This window comes from Plasmodium reichenowi, chromosome 2 (assembly GCF_001601855.1).
Source record: "Plasmodium reichenowi strain SY57 chromosome 2, whole genome shotgun sequence".
NCBI classification, from domain to species: domain Eukaryota; phylum Apicomplexa; class Aconoidasida; order Haemosporida; family Plasmodiidae; genus Plasmodium; species Plasmodium reichenowi.
In genome coordinates this window covers 231,128-241,749 of record NC_033647.1, presented here as the reverse complement: position 1 = coordinate 241,749, position 10,622 = coordinate 231,128, and the positions used below count along the sequence as shown (strand labels likewise).

Genomic DNA, 10,622 nt, shown 5'->3' with positions numbered 1-10,622 from the left:
TATATATAATAAAAAAAAAAATAAAAAAAAAAAAAAAAAAAAAATTATAATAAAAAAAAAAAAAAAAAAAAAAAAAAATAAAAAAAAAAAATTATTTTATATAAAATTAAAAAAAAAAAAAAAAAAAAAAAAAAAAATATATATATATATATATATATATATACGTTTTCCTAAATAATATGAAATAAATAAATGTAATAAAAACACATAAAATTATTATATATATTAAATATTTCAATAATATATTATATATATATATATATATGTATATATTTTTTTTTTTATATGAATATCCCTTTAACGTATAAGAACAATCAAAATAAAGCGTATGTAGAGATAAAAGCATATTTATTATATAGGGGCCAAAAAAAAAAAAAAAAAAAAATATATATAAATATATTATATATATATATATATATATATATATATATATATATTTATACGCATGATTTTATAATATATAAATAAATATTTTAAAAAAATTTATATTTTTATAGGAAAGGCATAGAAAAAAGAAATTATTTATTTTCTACATAATTTATTATATTTCTCATGGGTTTAATTTTTTGTGACATTTGGATATAGATAAAAAAAAAAATATATAAATAAATATAATATAATATGTATAATTTAAAGAATAAAATTTTTTTTGTATATAATATTAAAAAATAAATGTTATTTTGTTGAAAGTAAATATATACATTTAAATAAATAAATAAATATATCTATATATATATATATATATTTATATAATAAAAAATAAAGTAGAATAAGTTACTTTTAAGTGTCCCATTTTTTATTTATTTATTTTTTTTTTAATTTTATTATTTTATTTTTTTATATTTTTTTCTTTAATTTCTGCATTATATTTAAAATTTTGTTGAACCCTGAACCAAATGAGTAATGCTGAGGAAGAAACGGTGAAGAAGAAAAAAAAGTATCGTAAAGATAAACCATGGGATAATGAAAACATTGATCACTGGAAAGTTGAGAAGTTTACACAAGAAGATAACAAACATCATTTTTTAGAAGAGTCAAGTTTTAAAGTATTATTTCCAAAATATCGTGAGAAATATTTACAACAATTTAGTAGTGATATAAAAAATGTATTAAATAAGCATTTTATAAAATTTGAAATTGATTTAATTGAAGGTTATATGTGTGTAAAAACTACCAAGAAAACATTTGATCCATATATTATAATAAAATCTAGAGATATGATATCTTTATTATCAAGGAGCGTCCCCTTTGTACATGCGAAACGTGTTTTAGAAGATGAGACATATTGTGATATAATAAAAATAAGTGGTTATGTTCGTAATAAAAATAAATTTATTAAAAGAAGACAAAGGTTATTAGGAAGTAATGCAACGACATTAAAAGCACTAGAAATTCTAACAAATTGTTATATATGTATTCATGGGAAAACAGTTAGTGTTATAGGCCATTTTAAATCACTAAAAGTTGTTAGAAGAATTATTATTGATTGTATGAAAAACATACATCCTGTATATCATATTAAAGAACTTATTGCAAAAAGAGAATTAGAAAAAAATGAAGAATTCAAAAATGAAAATTGGGAAAAATTTTTACCAAATTTTAAAAAAAGAAATGTCCAAAGAAAAAAAATTAAAGAAAAATTAGATAAAAAGAAAAAGAAAAATAAATCTGTTTTCCCACCAGATCAGTTGCCTCGTAAAATTGATATACAAATGGAAACAGGAGAATACTTTTTGAATAATCAAAAAAACAAAAAAAAAAATAAAACTCAAGATAAACAACAAAAAGGAAACGAATAATTTGTGTGCACGTTGTGTGACACACATTTAAATGTGCTTAAAATATATAGATACATAATATAATTTAAGAAAATTCAAAAAAAGTTATTTAAAATTAAAAAAAAAAAATTACAAATATGTATATATATATTATATATTGTGTTATTTGTATATTTTTATATTTTTACATTTTTATATTTTTATATTTTGATTTTTTTTTTTTTTTTTTTTTTTTTTTTTTATGGAAACTATAAGCCATTTTTTACAAAAACATTATTATTCATATTTTATATATTTTAAAAAAAAAAAAGACATTTGTTTAGGTATAATATAACAATTTAAAAATATAAAAATATAAATATATGTATGTATATATATATATATATATATTTATTTATTTATTTATTTATTTATTCATTTACTTACCTTTTCTCATTATTGTATAGCCCATTTGGTGATCAAAACTTGGCGACGTCCCCGCATATACTTATGAGGGCATAGCCATGTGATTTTTCTTCCCTTAAAAACAAGTTGGTTATTTTAAATGAGGAAATTAAATTAGCTCCAATATTTTTGATATGAGATTTTGCTATAAATAATATATCTGATATAAGACTTTGATAAAAAAAATCGAACTTTTTCAAGTTGATATTTTCTTTAACTATATGTAATGAAATAACACCAAAATATTTTTTAATAATAACATGAGGTAATACATTTAAAGGTGTAATAATTATTGAAGAAAATTCATTTTCCATATGATTTTCAAAAAAGATTTTACGATTTTCTAAAATAATATAATTTTTTAATTGATCAAATAAGAATATACTATCATTAATATTATTATTAATTTGTGATGGATGCACATTTTTTTTATCATGTTTTTTAAGTAATAATTGTAATTTATTTTTTTTTTTATTTTGTTTTTCTATTTCTTTGGAATCGATATTTTTATGGATAGGACTTTTAATATTATTATTATTGTTATTATTTTTTTTTTGTTTGTATTTTTCTTTTTCTTTTTCTTTTTCTTTCTCTATTTCTTTTTGTATTTGTGTTTGTGTTTTTTTGTTTTTGTTTTTGTTTTTGTTTTTATTTTTGATTTGGTTGTTTTTGTTTTTGTTTTTGTTTTTTTTAAAAAATAAATTTTTTATTTTGGAAGTAAAATTAAAAAGTGGAGAATGGAAAATTTTTGTAAAAAGAAAAGTCCATATATTTCTTTGACTTTTCATCATACTTGTTCTTCGTTTAGTCACATAACCAAATTGAGAAATATCGCTTTTCGTTTTTCTTTTTAAAATGATTTTATCTATATGATTTGAAAACATATTTGTATAATTGAATAGCTCTGATTTTTCTATATAATAATTTTCTAAATGTTTAAAAAAATGTTTTAATAAATTTTCTTGTACTGACTTATTCATATTTTGTAATTCTAAATTAATAGCATTATTATTTTTAACTTTTATTAAATGTCCTGTTAACATAATTTCTAATATATCAAAAGATATGAATGAAAAATGTAATCTTATACTACATATACAACATGGGAATAAATTATGAATAAATATATAGAATATAAAAATATTATATAAATCTATAAATGCTTTATTTATCTTTTCATAAATTATATCTACTTCATTATTATTTTCAGAAAATAAATTTATTCTTTTAATTAAATAAATATAACTTCTGGATAAATTATTTAAATATGTATTTTTACTTTTACTTTTTTGTTGTTTTTCTTCTTTTTCTTTTTTCCTTTTTTTTTTCTTTATATCATTCTCATCATAATGTTTCTTTAAATGCTTATCTTCGTTTTCAATTTTCCTATTCCCATTAATAAATTGTTCTTCAACAAAATTGTTTGATTGTCTTTTCTCATACTTTATCATATCATTATCTTTCACATCAAAGTTATATAATTGATCGCTGTTATTATAAAATAAGTTTTGCTTTTTCAAGCCCTTCACACCATTCTCATTATCCACATGATCTATATAACTTATAATCTGTGTTTTATTATTTTCTTTTTTATACTTATTATTATATAAAAAAGAGGACGCTTTTTTTGTTTGCTTTCCATCACCATCACTATAATCATTATAATGTATATTATCTTTTATATACATATCATATTCATTATTTTCAGTAAGTAACTTCTCCTTTTTATTTATTTCATAATTCTTATTTTCATTATATTCTAAATAATTGTATTCATTATGATTAATATAATTTTTAATCAAAATGTTTCCATTTTTTTTTTTATTTTTGACGTTTTTTCTTTTTATTCCATTTATATCTGTATCATCATCGGTGTTGTAATAAAATTTATAATTTTCATGGAAATTTTTGTGATCGTTATTTTTCTCATAGAATGTTTCAAATTTTATGCTTGGTAACATATCTAGAGTAAATATATAAAAGAAATATTTTGTATAATTATTATCAAGCATACATTTTTTTTTTGTCATCTCGTTATATAAATTTATATTATCATTATTATAGTAATTGTAGTTATTATTATGAATGTTATTATTATTGTGATTATTGTGAATGTTATTATTATTGTAATTATTATTGTCATTATTATTGTCATTATTATTGTCATTATTAATGTCATTATTAATGTCATTATTATTGTCATTATTATTGTCATTATTAATGTCATTATTATTGTCATTATTATTGTCATTATTATTGTCATTATTATTATCCTTATTATTTTCATTATTATTGTCATTATTATTATTGTTCTTGTCATCTTCTGCTTCTTGATTTTGAAATGAATTATCTATTATTTTATTTTTTTCTCTTTTGGATTTTTTTTTTCTCTTCTTTATTTCATTCCATTTATTTGTATTATTATTATCATCATCATTATCTAATTTATCTATTTCATTTCTTATTGTACTCTCAAATGAATAATCATTATTGCTTGAGCTTTTGACAATTTTATCATTAGATTCTTGTAAATCATTTTGGAGTGAATGCCTTTTTTCATTTGGATGAGATCCATTGTATATATGTTTTTCAAATAGCTTCTTATTAAATACATGTGAGATATGATTTTCTTGTTGAACATTAACAATATGATCATCATGATCATTATACCTTTTTTCGTTAATATCATTTTTAATATTATTTACACATTTTTGAGTACCATGCTGGTACTCCGTGTTCATAATTCTTTCAGATGATACCGAATTAATTAGACATGGTGCATTCAAATTATTCATAATAATATTATTATTATTATTATTATTTTTATTTTCAAGTTGATTGTTTTTTCCTATTTTGTAAGAATTGTCTAATAATCCCTTTTTGTAAAGGAAATTTTTAACATCTAAATTAAATACATAATTATATAAAGCAATATTATCTTCATATATATTAAATAATGTAATATTATCTAGATGATCTTCTACTTCGTATACATATCCTTTATTTTTTCTTCTTTTTGCTTTAATTTTTTCTTTTTTTTTTTTTTTCCTTTTTCTTTGTCGTACTCCAATATTTGAATTATTAAGATCGTCACTTTTTATGTTATAAAAATCTCCATGTTTATTTTTATCATTATTTTCATTTAATAAATCACTTTCTTCTTTCATATAAATTTCTTTTAGTCTAAAGTAATTATTATTTATAATTTTGTTATATGTCTCCCTGGAAGGATTTTTGTTCGATCCCCTATCATTATGCTCATCTTCATCAAGTTGGATTTGTTCTTCTTCTTGTTCATCTTTTTTTTCTCCTTCACCTTTTTTTCCTCCTTCATCATTTTTTTCTCCATCACTTTTTTCTCCATCATTTTTTTCTCCATCATTTTTTTCTAGTTGTTCACGGTTATCATCTTCTTCATACTTTCCATTATTTCCTTTATATGCACCATTTTCATCATTTTCCTGATGATATTTTTTTTGCCTTTGAACTTTTTTTTTCCCTCCTTCATTTTCATAACTGTTCATAATATCATTTATTGCATTTATTTCAGAATTATAAAACTCCGAATTCTCTTTACTCCTTTTATTGTTCATATTATAATATGATTGTTTATTATTTTTTTCCTTACTTAGGTCGTTGTTATAAATTATATCTCCCCTTAGATACACAGGTGAAATTAAACTTTTGTTTTTACAAAAAAAGGATCGATAGTTAATATTGTCATATATACCTTTTAATTCAAGAGCACCAATACATTTGTTTCTTATATAAAAATTATCTTTATAATTAGACTTAATTAAAAATTTATTATCAGAATATATTCCGTAAGTGCACATTCCCGTACCATAACAATAACCAAACAAATAATTCTGATTAAAACATAACTTTAAATTATAGTCAAAAATACTGTTAAATCCGTTTACTAGTAACTTGCAGATTATTTGTTTGTGTAAATTTAATTCCAGAAAGGGTAATATTTCACTTATCTAAAAAAACAACAAATGTGGTAAATAACATGAGCCTTTAAAAAATGACGAACGCGCAATGAAATAGTAAAAATATATATATATATATATATATGTATATATTAATTTTTTTTTTTTTTTTTTTTTGCTGTTTATCATTTTTACTTCTGAGGCCAAGTATTCCCCGTAGTGTTTCTTCAAAGGATAAATAACAAACGCGGATATTAAAAACCCGCTAAAAAAAAAAAAATAATAATCATACATACATACATATATATATATGTATATATACACGTTTGTATATTTTACTGTTCATATATTTTTATATGCTTACTTTCCTATTAAGGGCAAATCTTGCGGTATAACAGCCGAAGATATGTAAATTTTAGGAACAAAGGATTCCTTACACACCCTAAAACAGGAGAGAAGAATGTATATATTATATATATATATATATATTATACTGTGCTCATTTCTTTTTTTTTTATCTTATTTAATATATTATGTAAAAAGATATATATTTTAACCTGCATGGAACTTTGTTATTTTCATTTTCATCCGAGGCAGAGTGTAAATAAATACAATTTACATTCTTATGAGAATTATTTGAATTGCTTTTAAACATATTTGACTTAGGTACATCTTTATTTATGAAAGATATAATTCTTTCATCGTAAAAAAAGGAGGGTAATATATTTATTGCTGTTCCATAACAAAATAAAACTATTACATCGCTAAATATGTACGTGTCTTCTTTGTAACCTTTAATAAAACGATAAATAATATATGGTATGTTTATAAGGGTTTATATTTCTCATATGTACACACACATATATATATATATATATATATATATATATATATATATTTTTACCTAGAACAACGTTACAGGACAAAAATTTAGCGTTCGATTTGAGCTAAAAAATTAAATGAGTAGGTAAATATATATATTATGTGTGTATACATAAAATATATTAATAAATTTGAAAAGAGAAATTTTGTGAGTATGATGGGAACACCTCACCAAAATAATGCTAAACATATATATATATATATATATATTTATTTATTTATTTATATTTATTTTATTTTTTTTTTTTCCTTATTACCTCGTCCCTTATTTCTAATAACCACTCATCTCTTTGTTCTTCTGTGAGCCTTGGATGTAAAATTTTAACAGCCTTTGATGCAACCAGTCCACCTTATAAACAATAATGAAAACACAAAATATTATAAAGTGGGGAATGGGAAATAAATTAAAAAGGTTCAAATGCTAATAATTATATAAACATATATAAATATATATGTAATTCTTACCATAAGTATATTTTATATTATCTGGTAACGAATCCAATGTGAGCAACATTACATCAACGAAATTATACGATGCATTTGGTTGTAAACTTTCCCTTTTATTATATTTCATATCTTTATTTCTCTCCATACTATTCTCGAAAAAAAATTCATTATTTCTTAAAATATTTTTTATGGTACTATTCTGATTAATATTGATATTATTCATTTCATTCAAATTCTTTATTCCTAATTTGACAACAGTTCCTGTGATACGAATACATATTCTACGTAAAAAAAAATATATACATACATAAATATAAACATAAATATAAATATAAATATATATATATATATATATATATATACCAAATAATTCGAAACGGTACATATAACATATTATAAACAAGTGTGAGGAAAAAAAAAAAAAAAAAAATCGTACTTATTTGTTGTGCTCCCTTCTAAATTCAAGTGTTCTTGATAACCTAATATTGCATTTCCCCCCAGGAGTTTAGCCTATACAAATATATATAAGAATATATATATATATATATATATAATATTCTTATGTGTATTGTTCAAAAACGATTTCATATATTACAATATTTTCATTTATTTCTAAATACCTTTTTTCCTATGAGCTTTCTAGTTTGCATAAACGAATTTTGTATAACGTCACACCTTGCCTCATTAGAGTTTCTAAAATAAGAATAATTATATTAATAATATATGTAACCAATCATCTATTTATACATTTATTTTTTTTATATTTTAAATTTTCTTCTTTTTCAAAAAAAACCTGTTTGATCGAATTAAGTCCTTCCAATCATATTCGGGGTCGTTTACAATTTTAAGTTCATTCTACAAATATTTCAATGAAAAAAAATGTTGAAGCTATTAATTATGCATATTAATAAAAATATATCTTCTTATAAATCTATACATACATAAATATATATATATATATATATATATATATATTTATTTATTTACATTTTAATTTTCTATATTACTGCAAAGTCTATTATTTGTTCAATGTAATAAGGGGAATTATTTGGGAAGAACGTAGTACCTAGCAATAAAACGTCTAATGAAAAAAAAAAAAAAAAAAAAAATAATAATATATGAATGTATATGTATCATTATATAAACATATTTATATATTTATTTATTTATATATGTCCTTACCAGAACTGTTCTCATTGTACGGATTTTTTTCCTCGAAGAATTCCCATTTTATTATACAATACAATTCGCCTATAATTTAAAGTAAAAAAAATAAATAAATATAAATATATAAATATATAAATATATATATATATATATATGTACATGTTTCATTTTTGCAGTTGATAAATATTATGTGTAGTAACCTTTAAGTCCAGCTAGCGAATCATATAATGGAAACCATCCTTCTAGTTTTAAATTATCATGAAAATAAAAAAAACTTAAATCTATTTGTATGTAACCATTATTTATATTTTCTGCATCATCTATCTAAAGAGACAATTGGTAAATGAGGAAAAATATATATATATATATATATAACACAAGTTAGTATTCATGCGTTCTTTTCTCATTTCATTCGTTTTGTTTCCACTATACATACTATTATTTTAAGTGGGTTTGTTTGTAGCTCCGAATCATCGGCAATTTCCAATCGAAAGGACAAATTTAAATTATTCGTACTTCTATTGATATCTATGTATACACATAACAAAAAAATATATATATTAAATGGTAATAAAAAAAAGTGTACATATATATATATATATATCGTAAGAAAGCCTATGCATACACAATGTGAAACACATTTACATATATATAAATTTATTATTATCTGTGTACTAACTAAATTTTGTTCTTTGCTTTGTTTCTCCTAAGGTAACCTGTAAATTTTAAAATTTTAATATTGTTAACTTTATATTTATTCATATATTTCTTTATATATATATATATATATATATATATATCATTTATTATGTATTTATTACTTCAATATATTTAAATGAATCTAATTCTGATTTTTCAAAGGTATTAAAGTCTCTTATACCAGATATTCTCACTTTAAGAATGCAAGGCATTTTTTTTTTTTTTTTTTTTTTATTTAATCATCATATTTTGTTCAAAATGAAACAAAAAAAATAAAATAAAATTGAAAAACAAAAAGAACAATAAAATAAAAATAAAATAAATGAATGAAACAAAAAGAATTAAATAAAACAAACAAATAAAATATATAATCGAATAAAATACACAATCAAATAATATATATATATATATATATATATTTTATGTATTTATTTTTTTCATATGTTAATAGCAATTTACAATCATATTTTGAATAACCACTATATAATGGTATTACAAAAAAGAATATATATATATATATATATATGTGTATATTATATATGTATATACAGGGTCCTGCATAAAAGCTTTATCTTATGATTAATCATATAAGGCAAAATAAACGAGAAAAAGAATAAATATTTAGTGGTGAATTGTTAATAATTTATTTGAACTAGTTTACCAAATTGTAATATATATATTTATAACAAAAAAGAGAAAAGAAAAGAATAAAAGATAATAAAAATATTAATATATATAAATATATATATAATAATAATAATAATAATATCCATATAAAACACACATCAAGGTTGTTAACAAGGTTGTATATAAATATATTAAAAAAAAAAAAAAAAAAAAGGAATATATGTTTATATATATTTTATTCTTTTGGTATAATAAAAAATACTCTTTTTTTCCTAGAGAGGATATATTATTTTTTATATCTTTCTAAATATGAGAGAACAAGAAATAATAATTAAAGGACAACTTTTAATTCGAAATAATACACACATATATATATATATATATATACATATGTTTATATATTTATCAAATCGTTGGGTTTTAATAAATACATATTTTTAATTTGCTTAATTTAAGACCTATTATACATATACCAAAAAAAAAAAGGAAAAATACGCGAGGGAATTTTATTCATAAATTATTGTCAATCTTTTTATAATTATACATATAAATAAAACAATTGTTCATAATTAAAACTAATTTATTATTTCATAGTAATCCTTTTTTTTTTTTTTTTTTTTTTTTTTAATTTTTTTTTATACAA

The 10,622-nt window shown here is 19.8% G+C and overlaps 2 protein-coding genes across 2 annotated transcripts; one reads left to right on the top strand and one right to left on the bottom strand.

The window, feature by feature from the left end:
* Nucleotides 1–896: 896 nt before the first annotated feature.
* On the top strand, nucleotides 897–1,799 carry PRSY57_0207100 (KRR1 small subunit processome component, putative; the record flags this gene model as incomplete). Its single annotated transcript, XM_012905507.2, has 1 exon — nucleotides 897–1,799. The coding sequence occupies one exon, from the start codon at nucleotides 897–899 to the stop codon at nucleotides 1,797–1,799; it is 903 nt and encodes a 300-aa protein (XP_012760961.1).
* A 437-nt stretch (nucleotides 1,800–2,236) lies between these two features.
* On the bottom strand, nucleotides 2,237–9,564 carry PRSY57_0207000 (hypothetical protein; the record flags this gene model as incomplete). Its single annotated transcript, XM_012905506.2, has 16 exons — nucleotides 2,237–6,208; nucleotides 6,353–6,422; nucleotides 6,522–6,599; nucleotides 6,715–6,949; nucleotides 7,062–7,104; nucleotides 7,297–7,388; nucleotides 7,505–7,767; nucleotides 7,923–7,996; nucleotides 8,107–8,179; nucleotides 8,280–8,341; nucleotides 8,494–8,567; nucleotides 8,669–8,737; nucleotides 8,854–8,977; nucleotides 9,090–9,181; nucleotides 9,333–9,369; nucleotides 9,475–9,564. 16 exons carry the CDS (start codon nucleotides 9,562–9,564, stop codon nucleotides 2,237–2,239), a joined length of 5,448 nt encoding a protein of 1,815 aa, XP_012760960.2.
* Between the last annotated feature and the right edge of the window lie 1,058 nt (nucleotides 9,565–10,622).